Below are 23,287 nucleotides of genomic sequence, written 5' to 3'. Positions count from 1 at the left end.
TTTCTCAAGATGACAGCATTCCTGTTCCCACTACTGCCATTCTGCCAGTGCCCTGTCAGCCAGCCAGTTGCTGCCAATGTCGAAGTGATGCAGTCTACAGCTGGGCCTTCTAGGGCCAGAGCGGCTCGAGATCGTCCTGCAAGGCCATTTGTAGTCTCCCATATGGAAACTCAGCAGCCTTCCACCAGCCATGCTGCAACCACTGGGGGAGTACTTCGTAGGAGCACTGAATCAGTAAAGGGCACTCAAATGAAAGGCACTAAGGGGTTTCACAACGGTGATTAGTTCATATCGTAAGTGTAAATATGTGTCAATTATTTTTGGATACATTTGTGAATTTTGTTTGAAATCTGTTGTGGTGGCTCACATTTGAGCTTTGTGCCCAGGACGATGCTGTGATAGTCCTTGACAAAGGGATGGTAAGATGGAGATGTGGTGAGCTATGGGGATCTGGGGTTTCATTCATCGGAATCGGAGTCTGATGAGGCTTTCACGGACAGGTAGTCTGGAAGGGGGGTTGGTTGCCTGCCTTCTCCCTTCCTCCTCGACATCTTCTTCTTGTGATATATTCACAAAGCACAACACACACAGCTCCTAACATGGCAGGCAGCTCTGTCTGGAAGCCTCCAGAAATCTGCCTGGTTCTGTTTAATTATTAACTGTGCAATTGCAGTACACAATACGTCCACATCCATAGTGTGGAGCTACAAACATTACAAGCTTACAGACATTACACTTACATAAGAAACATAAGAAATATAAGAATTAGGAACAGGAGTAAGCCATCTAGCCCCTCGAGCCTGCTCCGCCATTTAATAAGATCATGGCTGATCTGGCCGTGGACTCAGCTCCACTTACCCGCCCGCTCCCCGTAACCCTTAATTCCCTCCTTAATGAAGAAGTTATTATAACAAACATCATACATAACTTTCATGTTTATACATAACACAAGATATAAACTTATTTTTTTTTCCATATTTACAAATTTAAATTTACGATTTGTTTTCTGTTTCAAAGAGGATACCTTCGCTCTCGAACAGAACCTTCCAAACATGGTGTCGAATCTAAACTCATTCGAGGCTCATCCTGAGGAACGTTTTCCTCCACGGAATTTCCTTGATTTTCATTTGAACTCACTAACTTCAGGCTCTTTGTTTTCCTGACTCGGACTCAGACTTTCATTCTGATTCTCTCCTGGATTTGTTTCCAGTACACTAGATGTAGGATATGCTACTGGTATATTACAACTATCTGATGAGTCAGAAATAATTGAATCATTCCCGCCTTCAACTCCTTCCATGTCTGTAGGTAAAATATGATCAATAGGAACAAACCTAACCTGTCCATTATCAAACATCTTTACCAAATATGTGCGAGGATCACATATCTTCACCACTCTTCCTGGTAACCACTTTAACCATTTATCGTGATGGTTCTTCACTCTCGCCTTCTGGTTTAATTTCACACTTCTCTCTTTTACTCTACCTCTATCATGATTCTCCTTCTGTCTTAATTGTGTCTCTTCTACGGACTGTGCCAAATTTGGCCTTAACAACGAGAATCTGGTTCATGGCTGTCGTTTGAGAAACAACTCTGCTGGTGTTCTACCAGTAGTTGTATGAAGAGTATTTCGATATGTAATCAAAAAAAATTGCCAATTTGTGATCCAATGACAACTGTCGTTTCCTTGGATTTGGATCTAACATTTGTTTTATGAGGGCACATTTTACAATTTGTACAGTGCGCTCTGCTGCACCATTCGAAGCAAGATGGTATGGTGGAACCTTGGTATGTTTCACACCATTTTTGCTCGTGAATTGTGCAAATTCTTCTGAACGAAATTGTGGTCCATTATCCAAAACAATCTCTTCAGGGACACCAAATGAAGAAAATAATTTTCGCAAAATGTCCAATGTTTTACTTGGTGTTATTTTCCACATTGGAAACACCTCAACCCACTTCGAATGGCTATCAATCACAATGAACAATTGTTGTCCTTCTAACTCAGCAACATCAATATGTAGCCTTTGTCATACCCTGGGAGGCCATTTCCATGGCTGTAATGGTACTGATGGTGGTTGCTTGCTTACCGATTGACATGTCATACACTGACTCACGATGTACTCTATTTCTTTATCAAGACCTGGCCACCATAAATAACTGCGTGCAAAACTCTTGGTCAATCACATTCCCAGGTGCTGGTCATGGAGGTCTCCTAATAATTTGGACCTGAATTTATTTGGTATAACCATTCTTGCACCCCACATGATACAATCTTTATCGACTGATAATTCATTCCTACGAATGAAGAATGGATGTGTATCTTTGTCTGTTACCTGGTTTGGCCATCCATTTGCAATATACTCATACACCTTTGACATCACTGGGTCACGTTTGGTTGCTCTACCAATCTCTTCAGCTGTGACTGGCAGTTCATCAATGTATGAAAAATAAAACACTTCTTCCCTATCGAGTGTAACTTGCGATGGGGAAGGCAATCTAGACATTGCATCAGCATTACTGTGATCAGCTGATCGTCTGTATTCAATATCATATGTATATGCTGACAAAATCAAAACCCATCTCTGCATTCAGGCTGCAGCTAATGTTGGAACTGGGGACTTTGGATGGAGGATTGCTGTTAGGGGCGTATGGTCCATAACGATGGTAAACGTACGACCATACAAGTATTTGTGAAACTTCTTGAACCCAAAAATTAATGCCAAAGCTTCCCTTTCAATTTGCGCATAATTACTCTCACTGGCACTGAGAATGCGTGAAGCAAAAGCAATTGGTCTCTGCTCCCCATTACGTGATACTTGAGAGATCACTGCCCCAACTCCATATGGAGAGGCATCACATGCTAGCTTAATCTCCTTAGATATGTCATAATGAACTAACATGGTGCTCTCTACCAATTTGCTTTTACACTCCTTGAATGCTGTATCGCATTCTTTTGACCACTTCCAATGGACCTGTTTTTTCAAAAGTTCATTCAGTGGATGTAATACTGTAGCCAAATTTGGTAGGAACTTCTCATAATAGTTCAAAAGACCCAAGAATGAACGCAGTTCAGTGACATTCCTGGGAGTGGGTGCATTTCTAATTGCATCCAATTTTTCCATGGTTGGATGTAAACCATCTTTGTCTACTCTGTACCCTAAGTACTCCACTGAGCTTTTAAATAACTCACACTTATGAGAAGACACTTGTACTCTGTGCTTCTCTAGCTGTTTGAGGACTTCATTCAATATGTTATTATGAATTTGCCTATTTGGTGCTGAAATTAGTATGTCATCCAAATAACATACTATCCCTTCAATACCTTGCAAAATCTGGTTCATCACCGCTTGGAATATGACAAGGGTGGAAGACACTCCAAACGGTAGCCTATTAAATTGATATAGGCCTAGATGAGTATTTATAGTCAAACATGACTTGGACTCCTCATCTAGTTCAAGCTGTAAGTAGGCATTCGTAAGATCCAGTTTTGAGAAGATCTGACCACCTGTCAGTGTTGTGAACAAATCTTCTATATTCAGCAACGTATTGGGTACATTACCCTCTAGAACCTGGTTTACGGTTACTTTATAATCACCACATAATCTTACCTTACCATCAGACTTAGGTACAACAACAATGGGTGTAGCCCAATTACATCGATCTATCTTACAAATAATGTTCTCAGTCTCCAGTCTTTTGAGTTCTTGCTCAACTGTCTCCTTGAGTGCATGTGGTACAGAACATGGCTTGTAGTAAACCGATCTAACATCCTTCTGTACCCTGACATTCGCCTTGAAGCCTTGGATCGGACTGCTCATTTCGCAGAACACCTTTGGATACTTCTTGATAACCTCATCTGTTGATGAAAATCTCACTTCCACACAGAAAATCTTACTCCAATCCAGCTTCAGTGAGCTCAACCAATTTCTTCCTAGTAAGGCAGACTTGTCTCCTTTTACTACTATTAGAGGAAAGTTCTGAAATTGATCTTTATATTTCACCAGTACGGTGATACAAGCTACCACAGGAATTTTCTCTCCCGAGTTGCCTCGTAGCTCTATCTTGGATTTTTCCAGTTGGAAATCACGCAATATGTCGTGATATAGTGACTCCGGTACTACACTCACAGATGCACACGTGTCAATTTCCATTGGTATCTTGAATCCCGCAACATCTATGTGGATTTTGATGCTTTCCGAATCGCTGTCCGTTATGCTCCTGATGACGTGTAACTCTAACATCTCCTCATCCTTTTGTTGTTGTTCTTCCATGCTATGTAGTCTCTTGGGATTTCTACTCATAGCTTTGAACGCTGGACTCATAGCTTTAAAAGCTGGTTTACCCTTCAGTCGGCATACCTTCGCAAGATGCCCAGTCTTTCTGCAGAAGAAACACTCTGCCTTCATGAATGGACAACTTTGAGCAATGTGTTGTCCCAGGTACCTATAGCATGACTTCGACGCTCTGTTAGAATGTCCAGTTTCTGAGACTTTGGGCCCCCACCGTCTTTTACTTTGAACCTGCAGGTGATTTACCTCGGTTGACTGATGACCGTAATTATTATTTAATTCTCAGGAATATTGTTCGGCCATGCCCATCGACCTCGCTGTCTGACAAGCAATCTCAAAAGTCAAGTCATCCGTCGTCAATAACTTCCTTCTGATCGCATCATTTTTCACCCCACAAACAAAATGATCCCGTAATGCTCGGTTTTGAAAGTTTCCAAAATTACAGTGCATAGATAGCTTTTTTAATGCTACGATGTAATCACTGATACATTCATCAGCCTTTTGATTCCGAATCCCGAAACAATAGCTTCCAGCAATTTCTAACGGTTTGGGGTTATAGTGCTGCTCCAGCTTTGTTAAAATCTCTTTAAGCGTTGTGTCCTTTGGCTCGTCAGGCACAAGCAGATTTACAAGGGTTTCGTATAATGTCGGACCCGCCTCCGATAAGAAGATGGCTTTTTTACGTTCCAACACAGCCCAGTTCTGGACTGCATTGTCTGGAACTTCGATTATGTTATTTGCAGTGAAATACATTTCTCGCCGATCCACATATGCTTTAAAACTTTCCTGGTCATTTCTATATTCCCCCAAATGTCCAATTACACCTGCCATTTTAATCTCTAGCTGTTCACACCGTGTGCTGTATTTTACCTCGGATTTTGTAGCTTTTTTCCAAAGACAGAAACTTTCAAAGACTCTCTGTCAGCTGGCAGAATCCTTCCCCCCAAAAATTTAAACTTTAAATCATCCGAAAAAAATCCCATCTCGCCGCCAAATGTGATATATTCACAGAGCACAGCAACACAGCTCCTAACATGCCAGGCAGCTCTCTCGGAAGGCTCCGAAAATCTGCCTGGTTCTAGACTTCTTACTCTTGCTCATCCTCCTCCTCTTCCTTCTCCTCCTCTCCCGCATCCTCCTCCTGAGGTGTTCCCACAATCCCTGCTGGCAACAGCTGCAGCCTCATGACCAAGTTGTGAAGCATGCAGCAGACCACCACAAAATAGGACACCCGCTCCGCCGAGTACTGGAGGGCTCCTCCCGAGTGGTCAAGACAGCGGAACCATTGCTTCAATTGCCTGATGGTCCGCTCAATGATGTTCCTGGTGGAAGCATGGCTCTCATTACATGAATGCTGGGCACAAGTGGTGGTATTGCAGAGGGGAGTCATTAGCCAGGGGCAGCGAGGATAGTCCTCGTCTCCGAGCAGCCTCCCTCGAGTTTCATCTGGTGGCTGGAAGATTGCTGGATGCAGGACACTCACTGTGGATTGCACACTCACTGATGTCACGATCTGCATAATCTACATATCCTTAGCAAGCACGGACATCAGCAACACAGCCGGCTATCCGAAAATGATGGCTGCCACGGGATCCACTGGCAGCAGGCAGAAGGGTACCAGACGACATTTATTGCCCGATTCTGATGGTAATGGGTGGCGTGAAACCTCAAAATTCTAGGCCAGAGAATTCTCCCAGTGTCTGTGACAACAGTCCTACCTTAATGAAAAGCATATCAATGAGTCATGAATCTCATTGGCAGCTTGTGGATCTTAGTCTGCACAAGATAGCTGCTTTGTTCAGTGACAATAAATTTGCTCAGCCCAGTCATTGCATTTCCAAGTGATTGGTCGGACAATGATGTGATTAAAAGAAAAAGAACTTGCATTTATCACAACCTCAGGATGTCCCAAAGCACTTTACAGCCAATGAAGTACTTTTGAAGTGTAGTCACTGTTGCAATGTATGAAACTACAGAGGAATCTCCCGGCTGTCGGACATTGGGAAAGTCATCGCTTGAATCTTCCTCAACCATCTTCTCCTTGTGGCTGAAGAGCTCCTCCCAGAGTCACAATGCAGAATCCGTCCACTAAGGGGTACAACGGACATGATCTTCATGGTGTGACAACTACAAGAGAAATGCAGGGAACAGCACCAACCCTTATACGTGGCCTTTTACCTCACAAAGGCCTTTGACACTGTCAACCATGAGGGACTGTGGAGCGTCCTCCTTCATTTCGGCTGCTCCAAAAAGTTTGTCACCATCCTCCACCTGCTCCACGTCGACATGCAAGCCGTGATCCTGACCAACGGATCCACCACAAACCCTATCCACGTCCGGACCAGGGTCAAGCAAGGCTGCATCATCGCGCCAATACTCTTCTCAATCTTCCTCGTTGCAATGCTCCATCTCACTCTCAACAAGCTCCCCGCTGGAGTGAAATTAAACTATAGAACCAATGGGTTCGCCTCCAGGCTAGATCCAAGGTCATCATTGGAATACAATACGTGGACGACACTTGCGTCTGCGCACATTCAGAGGCTGAACTCCAAGACATCGTCAACATCTTCACCGAGGCGTATGAAAGCATGGGCCTTACACTAAACATCAGTTAGATAAAAGTCCTCCACCAACCTGACCGTGCCTCACAGCACTGCCTCCCAGTCATCGAAATCTACGGCGCAGCCTTGGACGACGTGGACCATTTTCCATACCTCGGGAGCCTACTATCAGCAAGGGCAGACATCGATGACGAGGTCCAACACCGCCTCCAGTGTGCAGCGCAGCCTTCGGTCGCCTGAGGAAGAGAGTGTTTGAAGACCAGGACCTCAAATCTAGCACCAAGCTTGTAGTCTACAGGGCAGTAGTGATACCCGTCCTCCTGTGACGTGAAGGATGCAAAATTCACGAGAACCCCCCCAGTGTTTGGGCTCATTCGAAAGGAAATTTAATTTGGGACTATCTACCGGAAAGTTTGAAAACCTAAAATCTTATGGAAGAAACTACGAACTTTAATTGAATTTTGGACTTTTACAAGACAAATTCAAGTCCGTGGGCAGGCCTAAAGAACTAAAGAAGTACACTTGATTATTGGAACTGTCTGGGTGTAGAGACTAAGTTAACTTGTCTGGAGGAATGGACATTCGAAAACCTTTCTCCACAAGAGACATTTACATTACAACAATAACTCAGAGATGGCCAGCTATCAAACCAAACTGAGAAAAGCCATCTTCAACATGAATAAGAACAAAGGGCCCACTATAGCCTGTATGAGAAAAACTAAGCACAAAAGGACATGGCGATTAACAAACTAATATTTCCATCAGGAAATAGATTTAGAAATGCAACCCACCCTAGACCTATTAACTTTTAATGAGCCCGCCAAAATATTACAAAGAAAAGTCAAGCCCACCAAATTTAAACAAAGAATTCTGAACTGATTTGGCACGAAGATTAGAACAGCTCAAACCATATAACTGGCCCCTGTTTTTAAACAGAGGTTAGGTTGCTAGGTAGCTACAAGGTTGCTACTACCTCAGATGACACACTTTGCCATACAACCAAGACTACGCTGATGTCATCAAGGGAGCGAAACCAACGCGACAGTTGTAAACTAACTTCTCCAGCCTCGAAGTCCTGAAGGAAAGAAGAACATCACCATCGCGGCAGCAACCAACCACAGCCAACGGGGTACCAATGAAAAACCACCGCGATCGACCAAACTCGAAACAAAACTTCAACAGAAAGAAACCGAAGAATTGAAAGTTTCCACTCTACAATCTAAGGCCTGACTACCAGCAGGTGAAAACATTACCTAAAGAGACTTTGAACCTATTTCTAATGAAGAAAACCAGGTACTTACCCCATAGATCAAAAACGCGCCTTACCGCATCAGCGGACTCAACCCAACTGAAGATTGCGCAGCAAGAAGTCTTCTCCGACGTTCAGGGTACGACAAGCAGACACAAAAAAATCCACGAACCCCGAAATCACGAACTACTGCTAACTGACCAGAAAGGATTGGTAAGCATAATCCCTGCCTGCCCTGGAGTCTAACCTAGCTAGGAGTAGGCATTGGGAGGTGGGAGGTGTAATTTTTACTGTAACCCCCTTTGAATGTGTAATGTATTGTTCTTTATTAGAGTGATTATAAGTTTGACATTGTATTTTCTTGTCTGTAATAAAATCAAAGTTCTTTTGCACCAAACCAGTTGTCCTTTGCACTTTATCACATCCCCCAAATAAATCCAGAGTCTAGAACCCAAGGGAGTGGGAGCGATTTGAACCGTTCAAGTAGGTCAGAGGTGAACCTGACCCCCGGGACCACCCCTTACAGTGTTCTTGATCAGGCCAACATTCCCAGCATCGAAGCACTGACCACACTCGACCAGCTCCACTGAATGGGCCACATCGTCCACATGCCTGACACGAGACTCTCAAAGCAAGCGCTCTACTCGGAACACCTACATGGCAAGCAAGCCCTAGGTGGGCAGAGGAAACGTTTCAAGGACACCTTCAAAGCCTCCCTGATAAAGTGCAACATCCCCAGTGACACCTGGGAGTCCCTGGCGCAAGACCGCCCTAAATGGAGGAAGAGCATCCGGGAGGGCGCTGAGCACCTCAAGTCTCGTCGCCAAGAGCATGCAGAAACCAAACACAGACAGTGGAATGAGCGTGCGGAAAACCAGACTCCCCACCCATCCTTTCCTTCTGTCTGCCCCACCTGTGACAGAGACTAATTCCCATATTGGACTGTACAGCCAACTGAGAACTCACTTTTAGACTGAAAGCAAGTCTTCCTCGATGTCGAGGGACTGCCTATGATGTATAAATACTAGTCTCTTTTCTTTACCTTTCGGACAGCAGGTGTTGTTAACGGAGGATGGCTGCACCAGAGCCACCAGTCCCCCCAATCGTAGTAAACCCACTCCCTCCCCACAATCGCAGCAAAATCCCCTCCCCCAATCGCAGCAAGACCCCTCCCCCTGATCATAGCAAGATCCCCTCCCCCAATCACAACTAGACCCCCCTCCCCCAATCGCAGCTAGACCCCCTCCCCCCGATCGCATCAATGCGCCTCCCCAATCACAGCAAGACCCCCGCCCCCGATCATAGCAAGATCCCCTCCCCTAATCACAACAAGACCCCCTCCCCCGATCATAGCAAGATCCCCTCCCCTAATCACAAGACCCCCTCCCCCAATCATAGCAAGACCCCCTCCCCCGATCATAGCAAGATACCCTCCCCCAATCACTAGACCCCCTCCCCCAATCATAGCAAGACCCCCTCCCCCGATCATAGCAAGATACCCTCCCCCAATCACAACTAGACCCCCTCCCCCAATCATAGCAAGACCCCCTCCCCCGATCATAGCAAGATACCCTCCCCCAATCACTAGACCCCCTCCCCCAATCATAGCAAGACCCCCTCCCCCGATCATAGCAAGATACCTTCCCCCAATCACTAGACCCCCTCCCCAAATCATAGCAAGACCCCCTCCCCCGATCATAGCAAGATACCCTCCCCCAATCACAACTAGACCCCCTCCCTCAATCATAGCAAGACCCCCTCCCCCGATCATAGCAAGATACCCTCCCCCAATCACTAGACCCCCTCCCCCAATCATAACAAGACCCCCTCCCCCCGATCATAGCAAGATACCTTCCCCCAATCACAAATAGACCCCCTCCCCCAATCATAGCAAGACCCCCTCCCCCAATCATAGCAACATACCCTCCCCTAATCACAAGACCCCCTCCCCCAATCGCAGCAAGTCCCCCTCCCCCTGATCATAGCAAGATACCCTCCCCCAATCACTAGACCCCCTCCCCCAATCGCAGCAAGTCCCCCTCCCCCTGATCATAGCAAGATACCCTCCCCCAATCACTAGACCCCCTCCCCCAATCGCAGCTAGACCCCCCCCCCCCGATCATAGCAAGATACCCTCCCCCAATCGCAGCAAGTCCCCCTCCTCCTGATCATAGCAAGATTCCCTCCCCCAATCACAACTAGACCCCCTCTCCCCCAATCGCAGCTAGACCCCCTCCCCCCGATCATAGCAAGATCCTCTCCCCTAATCACAAGACCCCCTCCCCCAATCGCAGCTAGACCCCCTCCCCCCGATCACATCAATACGCCTCCCCAATCACAGCAAGACCCCCGCCCCCGATCATAGCAAGATTCCCTCCCCCAATCGCAACAAGACCCCCTCCCCCGATTGCAGCAAAATCCCCTCCTCCCGCGCTTGACCCTGATTGCGGACAGACACACCCCAGCCCCAATCCTAGACAAACCATTCCCACCCCATCCGTTGCCTAGTCCCGATTCCAGATAGACCCTTCCCCCAATTGCAGACCGATCCCCTTCCCCCCACCGCCCCCCCTCCCCTCCCCCACACCCAGCCCTGATCACGGACCGATCTCCCGCCCTACCCGAGCTCTATAAGGCTTTGGCCAGCAGGGTATCTACGTCCCCAGCCTTGTCGGGTTTTGCCAGGCTTCCCCGCACCCTCCCTGCCTTCCCATTAGTATCAAGGCCTATGATTTCAACTTTCAGATAGAATTCCTTCATTCTATGAGTCTGGCTTGTATTGGAGCCAAGGCTCGAGGACAAGATGATAATGTTCTATCATATACCAAAGTCACCGCATTAATTTGTTCTGACAGCTTTATTAGGAACTTCAACGCACAAAATAATCATAAAAAAAAGTCAAAGAGCATACAATCTCTAATTAGCAAACGAGGCACTTGTGGTTGAGCCAGGAGTGTTGCTGACTCATCCAGTTTTAAGGTTGAATAGGTGTCACACTACGGAGGGTAATCCACCTCACAGTACAGTACTGATTGTATCAAACTCCTTGGTGATCTGTGTGCTGGGCAGGGACTTAAGGTACTCGAGGTGGCGCCTGGCGTCTTCCTGATTCTGGCGCACGTAGTATACGATGTAGGAGATCACCATGGTGAACCAGCCGAACATGGTGATGAACATAGCAACGTCGGTTGTCTTCTGGTGAATGTTGCAGAAGTTGATCCCTGAATCAAGGATCTGGATGAGCGGCTTGCCAGTGTACTCCTCCTGCACCGACGACTGGCAGATGAAGTCATTGACCGTCTCCGGGTCAAGGGTCAACTCCTTGATGATCTGCTGCAGCGTACATTCACAGTGCCATGGGTTGTTGGAGAGTCGGATCTTTGCTTTAATGTTACCGAAGACCTCCTTTGGTACACTCTGGATCTTATTGCTTGACAGATCAAGCATCTTGAGGCCCTCGGGGATTCCTTTAAATGCTCCACTATCTATTGACTCAATGGCGTTTTTGGATAAATCCAATTCCTTGAGTAGGTAGAGGTCCTTGAAGGCATTGTTGGGTATTTTGGTTATCCTGTTGGAGTTGAGGTGTAAGGACACAGTATCAGCAGGGAGGTCCTTGGGGATTTCTTTTAGGTTCTTGCCAGTGCAGCGCACAAACTTCCCGTTCTTATCGAAACACTGGCAGCTTCTAGGACACGAGGTGATGGCCGCTTGAAGCAAAGAGAATAGCAACAGAAGACCACCCAAGGCCATGGACTGTGCGATCTTGAGCCGGAGCCATGTCAAGCCTATCTGCAACATGGTGAGGATGTCTTAGCATCACCCATTAAAGTAGTTTATCTATTCCAACAGCAGCCAATGCAGTCAAGGGCCAGTTTCAAGCTCCAGAAGAAACCCTGTGGACTAAAGGAAAGTAATATAACGGTGAGAAGAAAAGTTACAGTGACAGTCGTTCTCTCTTTCCATAGAATTACATAGAATGTACAGTACAAAAACAGGCCATTCAGCCCAACTAGTTTATGCCAGTGTCCATCCTCCACATGAGCCTCTTCCCATCCCACCTATCAGCAGATCCTTCTATTCCTTTCTCCCTCATGAGCTTATCCAACTTTCCTTTAAATGCATCTATGCTATTCATAGAAACATAGAAAATAGGTGCTTGAGTAGGCCATTCGGCCCTTCGAGCCTGCACCACCATTCAATAAGATCATGGCTGATCATTCCCTCAGTACCCCTTTCCTGCTTGCTCTCCATACCACTTGATCCCTTTAGCCGTAAGGGCCATATCTAACCCCCTCTTCAATATATCCAATGAACTTGCATCAACAACTCTCTGCGGCAGGAATTCCACAGGATAACAACTCTGTGAGTGAAGAAGTTTCTCCTCATCTCAGTCCTAAATGGCGTACCCCTTATCCTGAGACTGTGTCCCCTGGTTCTGGAATTCCCCAACATCGCGAACATTCTTCCCGCATCTATCCTGTCCAGTCCTGTCAGAATCTTATACGTTTCTATGAGATCCCCTCTCATCCTTCTAAACTTCAGTGTATAAAGGCCCAGTTGATCCAGTCACTCCTCATATGTCAGTCCAGCCATCCCTGGAATCAGTCTGGTGAACCTTCACTGCACTCCTTCAATAGCAAGAACATCCTTCCTCAGATTAGGAGACCAAAACTGAACACAATATTCCAGATGAGGTCTCACCAAGGTCCTGTACAACTGCAGTAAGACTTCCCTGCTCCTATACTCAAATCCCCTAGCTATGAAGGTCAACGTACCATTTGCCTTCTTCACCACCTGCTGTACTTACATGCCAACTTTCAATGACTGATGAACCATGACACCCAGGTCTCGTTGCACCTCTCCTTTTCCTAATCTGCTGCCATTCAGATAAAATTCTGCCTTTGTGTTTTTGCCCCCAAAATGGATAACCTCACATTTATCCACATTATATTGCATCTGCCATGCATTTTCCCACTCACCTAACCTGTCCAAGTCAGCCTGCAACCTCTTAGCATCCTCCTCACAGCTCACACCACCACCCAGTTTAGTGTCATCTGCAAACTTGGAGATATTACACTCAATTCCTTCATCTAAATCATGAATGTATATTGTAAAGAGCTGGGGTCCCACCACTGAGCCCTGCGGCACTCTACTAGTCATTGCCTGCCATTCTGAAAAGGACCTGTTTATCCCTTGGCTAGGATAGATTGGCGAATGATACTTAAGGGGTTGACTGTGGATGGGCAATGGCAGACATTGAGAGACCACATGGATGAACTACAACAATTGTACATTCCTGTCTGACGTAAAAATAAAAAAAGGGAAGGTGGCTCAACCGTGGCTATCAAGGGAAATCAGGGATAGTATTAAAGCCAAGGAAGTGGCATACAAATTGGCCAGAAATAGCAGCGATCCCGGGGACTGGGAGAAATTTAGAACTCAGCAGAGGAGGACAAAGGGTTTGATTAGGGCAGGGAAAATGGAGTACGAGAAGAAGCTTGCAGGGAACATTAAGACGGATTGCAAAAGTTTCTATAGATATGTAAAGAGAAAAAGGTTAATAACGACAAACGTAGGTCCCCTGCAGTCAGAATCAGGGGAAGTCATAACGGGGAATAAAGAAATGGTTCGGTATTCACTAAGGAGGACACAAACAACCTTCCGGATATAAAAGGGGTCAGAGGGTCTAGTAAGGAGGAGGAACTGAGGGAAATCCTTATTAGGCGGGAAATTGAGTTGGGGAAATTGATGGGATTGTTGTTGGAAGTAGGCACCTGCAATATATATTAAAACTCTAGGCATTAGCCACCTGCTAAATATATCTAAATTCATATAAGTTTAAAGTGGCCACACATAAAATGGCTGCCCAGGCATGATGGAAAATCAGGTAGTCAAGCTGTGAACTATTGACTGAGCAATAACCCTGTGAGGCCCACTACCAGGAATACCTTGGATGCAGGATAAGAATAATAAACCAATTATTTCCCCAAGAAGAAAGAGATAGGGAGAGAACCTATCTCCTGTAACAAGGTCATCAATCAGCCCGAGCTGACAATAACCGAACATGCAGTTCCTGAGGATTCAGGGGGATTCTATTGGGTTAAAAGAACCTATATGTAATCTATAATCGTTGTAATTGGATTGTGTCCAGCCGTGATGAGCTGAGTAACTGTAGTAAACTGTTGTAAAACATATAAAAATCCATGTAACCCTTTGTTCTGTGGAGAGAAGCCTGGATACAGTCCTGAGACTTCCTCCCCGCTAAGCATTAATAAAGGCTTATGAAGTCCATCCTGTGAGCGTAAAGGGCTTCAGTCACCTGTCGAATGCAGCAGTGTGTAACGTGCTGAGATATATGGCAGATGTCGCCAGCTGAAGCTTGAAAAGATCCCGATGCGTAGAAGGCTAGGGCAGCAGTAACTTCACCTCAATAGACAGTGCGGTTCTGATGGTGCTGGAAGGCTGCAGATCATCCTTGACGAGTTGACATATCTCATCGATGACCTCCTTCTGGAATCGCAGCCTCCTAAGACAAGCATTTTCAGACAAGTTCAGGTAGGATTGCTTTTCCAAGTACCTTCGTTGGCTATACGGTCTCCTCCTCTGTCTTCATCTACGTCTATACATTACTGTGCCACCTCTTCGATTGATCCTTTCAGTAACCAATGTGTGAGCAGTTGCAATTAAAGGCAGGGAAAGCATAGGCCCCATATCCCTATCAATAATTACTTTCACTAATTTTAATAATCCCTCTACTCTATACTCTCTAATCACTGTACTCTGCACTCTCTGTACTCTCTGAGCTGTATACCAGTCAGTTTGATAGGCCCCAACAATATCAGTAAATAGCTTCACTATGTAAAAGCTATTTACAAAATAATTTCAATATATAAAAGCTATTTACCAAAAGTAACTTGATAATACCTATTTATATTCTCTCTTCCAATATTCTGAGTACAATTATCTTTAAATTGACACTCTAAACAACTCACAACTAATCCTCCACCCTTCCTCTGAAGTTCAAAATGGCATCCATAGTGCCTATTTCCTTCTCTTAGGCCTAGTAAAAGCAACTATTTCTCAGCACTCTTTTGGGCCTTGCATCGGCCCAGCGAAGTGCATGCTAGGTGCTGAAACTTGGGATGGGCCTTGTGTGGGTGATCATTTGGGTGATCATCTCGGCAATCAAAGTGGAAACTTAGGGGCCTGTTTTTCCGGCGATGTTTTGGGCCTAGTTTCCACTTTTTGCTCAACACGGGTGATAGAGGTCCGTTTTGGATGATAGATGGGTCAAAGATGGGCGATGTGAAGTGGAAAGTCTAGCCCTAGGGTTCTAAAAGAGGTGGCTGCAGAGATAGTGGGTGCATTGGTTTCGATCTTTCAAAATTCCTTAGATTCTAGAATGGTCCCAGCGGATTGGAAGGTAGCAAATGTGACATCGCTATTCAAAAAAGGAGGGAGAGAGAAAACAGGGAAATACAGACCACTTGACCTGATATCAGTCATCAGGAAAATGTTGGAATCCATTGTTAAGAAAATGGTGTTAGGGCACTTAGATAATTAGGCAGAGTCAATATGGCTTTATGAAAGGGAAATTGTGTTTGACAAATTTATGGGAGTTTTTTTAAGGATGTAACTAGCAGGGTGAATAAAGGGGAACCAGTGGATGTAGTATATTTGGATTTCCAAAAGACATTCGATAAGGTGCCACATAAAAGGTTATTACATAAAATAAGGGCTCATGGAATTGGGGGTAATATATTAGCATGGATAGAGGATTAGCTAATGGACAGAAAACAGAGAGTAGGGATAAACGGGTCTTTTTCAGGTTGACAGGCTGTAGCTAGTGGGGTGCCATGAGGATCAGTGCTGGGGCCTCTGCTATTTACAAACTATATTAATGATCTAGATGAAGGGACCATGTGTAATGTATCCAAGTTTGCAGACGATACAAAGCTCGGTGGGACAGTAAGCATCTGTAAAGGGATATATACAGATTAAGGTAGTGGGCAATAAGGTGGCAGATAGAGTATAATGTGGGGAAATGTGAGGTTATTCATTTTGTTGAAAGAATAGAAAAACAAAAGTTTCTCACCATTTAAAAATATTCTAAGTGTTGGTGTTCAGAGAGATTTGGGTGTCCTTGTGCAAGAAACACAGAAAGCCAGCATGCAGGTACAGCAAGCAATAAGGAAGGCAAATGACATGTTGTCGTTTATTGTATGGGGGTTGGAGTATAAGAGTAAGGAAATCTTGCTACAATTGTACAGGATCTTGGTGAGACCACACCTGGAGTACTGTGCACGGTTTTGGTCTTCTTATCTAAGGAAGGATATACTTGCCTTGGAGGTGGTGCAATGGAGGTTCACGAGATTGATTCCTGGGATGAGAGGGCTGTCTTATGATAAGAGATTATGTAGCATGGCGTTTAGAAGAATGAGAGGTGATCTAATTGAAACATACAAGATTCTGAAGGGGATTGACAGGGTAGATACTGAGAGGTTGTTTCCCTTGGCTGGTGTGTCTAGAACTAGGGGGCACAGTCTCAGGATAAGAGGATGGTCATTTAAGACAGAGGTGAGGAGGAATTTCTTCATTCAGAGTGTTGTGAATCTGTGGAATTCTCTGCCCCAGAGAGTTGTGGATGCTGAGTTTCTGAATAGATTCAAGGCTGAGATAGATAGATTTATTGGCGTCTAGGGGAATCAAGGGATATAGAGATTGGGCAGGAAAGTGGAGTTGAAGTCGATGATCAGCCATGATCTTACTGAATGGTGGAGCAGGCTCAACCAGCCGCAAGGTCTACTCCTGCTCCGATTGCTTATGTTTTTATTTTCTTATGTTCATTCACGCTCTCTAAGCTAGGTTCTAAAGCAGGCCTCAGAGGAGAAGCGATCTTAGGCTAAATTCAGTAAGACAAACCTTCACTCGACGGGAGTGTTGATTGGAGAAATCAGACACAGGGATCCACTCTTGGAGTAGAGCTTCGCTCGACGGGAGTGCTGATTGGAGAATCTGGCACGGGGGGGGGAGGGGGGAGGGGTAGGGGGGAAGGGTATGAGTTTAGCGTGTCCAGTGCTCCTGATAGTCCCACCATGAAAATATTAGGAGTACCTCAAATCGAATGCACAAACCCGATTCTCTGATCGGTGCTCCTGTTAAGTGAGGCTTCATGCTGGGAGCGTAACCTCACCAAATTTCACACACAGCATCACCTAGCCGTCATGAGCTAGCCTTTGCTGTCCTGGGCTGAATTCTCACTGGTGTGAAAGGACGCATATCATTCAATGTATAGACTTTTTAAAATTTGAAGTTGATAGGCAGCATTGAATCAATCAAACTGGCTGTTAGTATGCAAAACCAACTGCAAACTGTGATTGCAGGCTGTATGGCTGGCAGCGGATGCTTTCATCAAGGCTTGCTTTAATTAACTTGTAATTTTGTTCTGTAAGACATAAATAATCCCAGAAAGGAGGGAAACATCTTCATTTTATTTTTATGGAATTCAATTTAATTAACCTCTATATTTGGTTAAATTATTTACATTGTGGTAACAGAGACTCCTTACTTAAACCATGGAAAAGGGGAAGACGAGGTTTGTGTGGCATGGAGCAACTTGAGTTTTATTGAACATTACAATTTAATTCAGCACAGCATGCTGCTGATTAAGCAATTTGTTCAAGAAGGTGCTGTTAAGACCAGCTGACCAAAAGCTTGGTCAAAGAGGTAGGTTTTAAGGGGTGTCCTAAAGGAGGAAAGAGAGGTAGGGAGGCAGAGAGGCTTAGGGAGGGAATTCCAGACCTTAGGAAATTTAAAGTAATCGAATACCAATTTTGTGAGCGATGATGACTTGAAAGATTGGTTCAATGAAGCCAAAGAATGCTGTAGTGCTAGGAAGCATGGATTGTCATATTATGCTAAGATGCCATGTCCCAGTGGAACAAACGGTACTAATAATTTAGACCCGGAACATGGGACTATTACCTGTAGTCCTATGGCTACCAAGGTTAAAGATATTGAATAAATTTAAGACAGAAATAGACAGTTTCTTAAACGATAAGGGGATAAGGGCTTATGGGGAGCGGGCGAGGAAGTGGAACTGAGTCCATGATCAGATCAGCCATGATCTTATTGAGGGGCCATATGTCCTACTGCTGCTCCTATTTCTTATGTTCTTATGTAAATACGAAAGGTAAGTGGGAAGTGTTAGATCAGAGAAATAATGGAGGCTTCAAAAAAAGGAACGGCATTAATCATGGGCGTTTTTAAATCTTCATATTGATTGGACAAATCAAATTGGCCAAGGTAGCCTTGAGGAAGAGTTCATGGGGTGTATCCAGGATGGTTTCCTTGAACAGTACATTGCGGAACCAACCAGAAAGCAGGCTATCTTAAATCTGATACTGTGTAATGAGACAGGATTAATAAAGGATCTCCAAGTAAAGGATGCTCTAGGAAAGAGTGACCAATGCGTATAAGGTGGCCAAGGTTAGTGGGAAACTAGAGGATTGGGAAGATTTTAAGCAACAGCAAAGAATGACTAAAAAAGCAATAAAGAAAGGGAAGATAGATTACGAAGGTAAACTTGCGCAAAACATAAAAACAGATAGTAAAAGCTTTTACAGATATATAAAACGGAAAAGAGTGACTAAAATAAATGTTGGTCCCTTAGAAGATGAAAAGGGGGATTTAATAATGGGAAATGTGGAAATGGCTGAGACCTTAAACAATTATTTTGCTTCGGTCTTCACAGTGGAAGACACAAAAACCATGCCAAAAATTGCTGGTCACGGGAATGTGGGAAGGGAGGACCTTGAGATGATCACTATCACTAGGGAGGTAGTGCTGGACAGACTAACGGGATTGAAGGTAGACAAGTCCCCTGGTCCTGATGAAATGCATCCCAGGGTATTAAAAGAGATGGCGGAAGTTATAGCAGATGCATTTGTTATAATCTACCAAAATTCTCTGGACTCTGGGGAGGTACCAGTGGATTGGAGAGCAGCTAATGTAACGCCTCTGTTTAAAAAAGGGGGCAGGCAAAAGGCAGGTAACTATAGGCCGGTTAGTTTAACATCTGTAGTGGGGAAAATGCTTGAAACTATCATTGAGGAAGAAATAGCGGGACATCTGGATAGGAATAGTGCAATCAAGCAGACGCAGCATGGATTCATGAAAGGGAAATCATGTTTAACTAATTTACTGGAATTCTTTGAGGATATAACGAGCATGGTGGATAGAGATGTACCGATGGATGTGGTGTATTTAGATTTCCAAAAGGCATTCGATAAGGTGCCACACAAAAGGTTACTGCAGAAGATAAAGGTACGCGGAGTCAGAGGAAATGTATTAGCATGGATAGAGAATTGGCTGGCGAACAGAAAGCAGAGAGTCAGGATAAATGGGTCCTTTTCCGGTTGGAAATCAGTGGTTAGTGGTGTGCCACAGGGATCAGTGCTGGGACCACAACTGTTTACAATATACATAGATGACCTAGAGGAGGGGACAGAGTGTAGTGCAACAAAATTTGCAGATGACACTAAGATTAGTGGGAAAGCGGGTTGTGTAGAGGACTCAGAGAGGCTACAAGGAGATTTGGATAGGTTAAGCGAATGGGCTAAGGTTTGGCAGATGGAATACAATGTCGGAAAGTGTGAGGTCATCCACCTTGGGGAAAAAAAAACAGTAAAAGGGAATATTATTTGAATGGGGAGAAATTACAACATGCTGTGGTGCAGAGGGACCTGGGGGTCCTTGTGCATGCATGAATCCCAAAAGGTTAGTTTGCAGGTGCAGCAGGTAATCAGGAAGGCAAATGGAATGTTGGCCTTCATTGCGAAAGGGATGGAGTACAAAAGCAGGGAGGTGTTGCTGCAACTGTATAAGGTATTGGTAAGGCCTCACCTGGAGTACTGCGTGCAGTTTTGGTCACCTTACTTAAGGATATACTAGCTTTGGAAGGGGTACAGAGACGATTCACTAGGCTGATTTGAGAAATGAGGGGGTTAACTTACGATGATAGATTGAGTAGACTGGGTCTTTACTCCTTGGAGTTCAGAAGGATGAGGGGTAATCTTATAGAAACATTTAAAATCATGAAAGGGATAGACAAGATAGAGGCAGAGCGGTTGTTTCCATTGGTGGGGGAGACTAGAACTAGGGGGCACAGCCTCAAAATACGGAGGAGCCAACTTAAAACCGAGTTGAGAAAGAATTTCTTCTCCCAGAGGGTTGTGAATCTGTGGAATTCTCTGCCCAAGGAAGCAGTTGAGGCTGGCTCATTGAATGTTTTCAAGTCAAAGATAGATAGATTTTTAAGCAATAAGGGAATTAAGGGTTACGGGGAGCGGGCGGGTAAGTGGAGCTGAGTCCACGACCAGATCAGCCATGATCTTATTGAATGGCGGAGCAGGCTCGAGGGGCTAGATGGCCTACTCCTGTTCCTAATTCTTATGTTCTTATGTTCTTATAACATGGTTGAATTTCAATATTCAGTTGGAGGGTGAGAAAGTTGGATCTCAAACCAGTGACCTGAGCTTAAATAAAGGAGATTACAAAGGTATGAAGGCAGAGTTGGCTAAAGCGGACTGGGAAAATAGATTAATGTGTAAGACTGTTGATAAGCAGTGGTGGACATTTAAGGAGATATTTCATAATTCTCAACAAAAATATATTCCAGTGAGAAGGAAAGATTTTAAGAGAAGGGAGAACCATCTGTGGCTAACTAAGCAAGTAAAGGATGGTGTCAGATTGAAAACAATGGCATACAAAGTGGCTAAGATTAGTGGAGGGGGGGGGGGCAGAGGATTGGGAAACTTTAAAAAAACAGCAAAGGACGACTAAAAAAATAACACAGGGAAAATAGATTATGAGAGTAAACTAGCAAAAACTATAAAAACAGATAGTAAGAGTTTCTACAAGTATATAAAAAGAAAGAGAGTAGCTAAAGTAAACATTGGTCCCTTAGAGGATGAGATGGGGAAATTAATAATGGGGAACAGGGAAATGGGAGACTTTGAACAAATATTTTATATCAGTCATTGAAAGTTGGCATGCAGGTACAGCGGGCGGTGAAGAAGACAAATGCTATGTTGGCCTTCATAGCTAGGGGATTTGAGTATAGGAGCAGGGAGGTCTTACTGCAGTTGTACAGGGCCTTGGTGAGGCCTCACCTGGAATATTGTGTTCAGTTTTGGTCTCCTAATCTGAGGAAGGACGTTCTTGCTATTGAAGGAGTGCAGCGAAGATTCACCAGACTGATTCCCGGGATGGTGGGACTGACATTTGAGGAGAGACTTGGTCGACTGGGCCTGTATTCACTGGAGTTTAGAAGGATGAGAGGGGATCTCATAGAAACATATAAAATTCTGACGGGACTGGACAGGTTAGATGCAGGAAGAATGTTCCCGATGTTGGGGAAGTCCAGAACCAGGGGACACAGTCTAAGGCTAAGGGGTAAGCCATTTAGGACTGAGATGAGGAGAAACTTCTTCACTCAGAGAGTTGTTAACCTGTGGAATTCTTTACCTCAGAGAGTTGTTGATGCCAGTTTGAAAAAGCATAATACACTGCAATCTAGCCGAGTCAGCATGGTTTTATGAAAGGGAAATCATGTTTGACAAATTTGCTGGAGTTCTTTGAGGATGTAACAAGCAGGGTGGATAAGCGGGAACCAGTGGATGCAGTGTATTAAGATTTCCAGAAGGCATTTGATGAGGTACCACATAAAAGGTTACTGCACAAGATAAAAGTTCACGGGGTTGGGGGTAATATATTAGCATGGATAGCGGATTGGCTAACTAACAGGAAACAGAGAGTCGGGATAAATGGGACATTTTCTGGTTGGCAAACGGTAACTAGCGGGGTGCCACAGGGATCAGTGCTGGGACTTCAACTATTTACAATCTATGTTAATGACTTGAATGAAGGGACTGAGTGTAATGTAGCCAAGTTTGCTGATGATACAAAGATGGGTGGGAAAGCAAATCCTGAGGAGGACATAAAAAATCTGCAAAGGGGTATAGACAGGCTAAGTGAGTGGACAAACACTTGGAAGATGGAGTATAAGGTTATCCACTTTGGCAGGAAAAATAAAAAAGCAAATTATTATTTAAATGGGGAGAAATTACAAAATGCTGTAGAACAGAGGGACCTGGGGGTCCTTGTGCATGAAACACAAAACGTTAGTGTTATATATGTAAACCTGTAAATACCTTAAGAGGGCTCACCCCTGGAGTCCCAAGGATTCCCACAACCCTTGGGAGCACCTGTACTTAAGCAGGCCTCACAGGCTGGAGAGATACTCTGGAGACCTGCAATAAAAGACTATGGTCACACTTTACTTTGAGCTCACAGTATCTAGTCAGACTCTCTATTCATACATAACAACTGGCGACGAGATACAGATGATGAACCCAACAATGCAGAGAACAGTGGGCATCCTGGAGAAATGATTGGGAAACCTTCGTGGAGCGACTCGATCAATACTTCGTGGCCAACGAGCTGGAAGGAGAAGCAAACACTGCTAAACGACGGGCGATTCTCCTCACCATCTGCGGGGCACCAACGTATGGCCTCAGGAAAAATCTGCTTGCTCCAGCGAAACCCACAGAGAAATCGTACGATGATTTGTGCACACTGGTCCGGGAGCATCTGAACCCGAAGGAAAGCGTTCTGATGGCAAGGTACCAGTTCTACACCTACGAAAGGTCTGAGGGCCAGGAAGTGGCGAGTTATGTCGCCAAGCTAAGATGCCTTGCAGGACATTGTGAAATTGAAGGACATTTGGATCACATGTTCAGGGACTTCTTCATACTTGACATTGGCCATGAAGTGATACTTCACAAACTTTTGACTGTAGAGACCCCAACCTTGAGTAAAGCCATAGCGATTGTCCAGGCATTTATTGCCACCAGTGACAATACTAAGAAAATCTCTCAGCACACGAGTGCTGCCACAAGTACTGTGAACAAAGTGATGATGTTTTCAAATCGCAAAACAGGGCAGGCCCCACATGCCTGCAGCTGCACATCCGCAGATGTCTCAGAGTCCACTATCAAATGTAATGAATGCAAGGTCATCAACACCTTGTTGGCGCTGCGGGGGTGATCATCATTTCCTTTCATGCCGCTTCAAAAGGTACGTTTGCAAGGACTGTGGAACAATGGGACACCTCCAATGTA

The 23,287-nt window shown here is 44.8% G+C and overlaps 1 protein-coding gene across 4 annotated transcripts in view; it reads right to left on the bottom strand.

The window, feature by feature from the left end:
- Positions 1–10,960: 10,960 nt before the first annotated feature.
- Positions 10,961–23,287, bottom strand: part of lrrc3 (leucine rich repeat containing 3) — a 121,615-nt gene continuing 109,288 nt past the window's right edge. For 3 of the 4 annotated variants that reach the window (XM_070874899.1, XM_070874898.1, XM_070874897.1), the window contains one exon: positions 10,961–12,005. In XM_070874899.1, coding sequence (XP_070731000.1) covers positions 11,118–11,903 — 786 coding nt within the window. In that variant the 5' untranslated portion in view covers positions 11,904–12,005 and the 3' untranslated portion in view covers positions 10,961–11,117. Of the gene's footprint in view, positions 12,006–17,027; positions 17,066–23,287 lie in introns of those variants that run through there. The other variant, XM_070874901.1, reaches the window with a different exon arrangement.

The sequence above is a fragment of the Pristiophorus japonicus genome, chromosome 3 (assembly GCF_044704955.1).
Source record: "Pristiophorus japonicus isolate sPriJap1 chromosome 3, sPriJap1.hap1, whole genome shotgun sequence".
NCBI lineage: Eukaryota > Metazoa > Chordata > Chondrichthyes > Pristiophoridae > Pristiophorus > Pristiophorus japonicus.
This window is presented reverse-complemented; position numbering and strand designations above follow the sequence as displayed.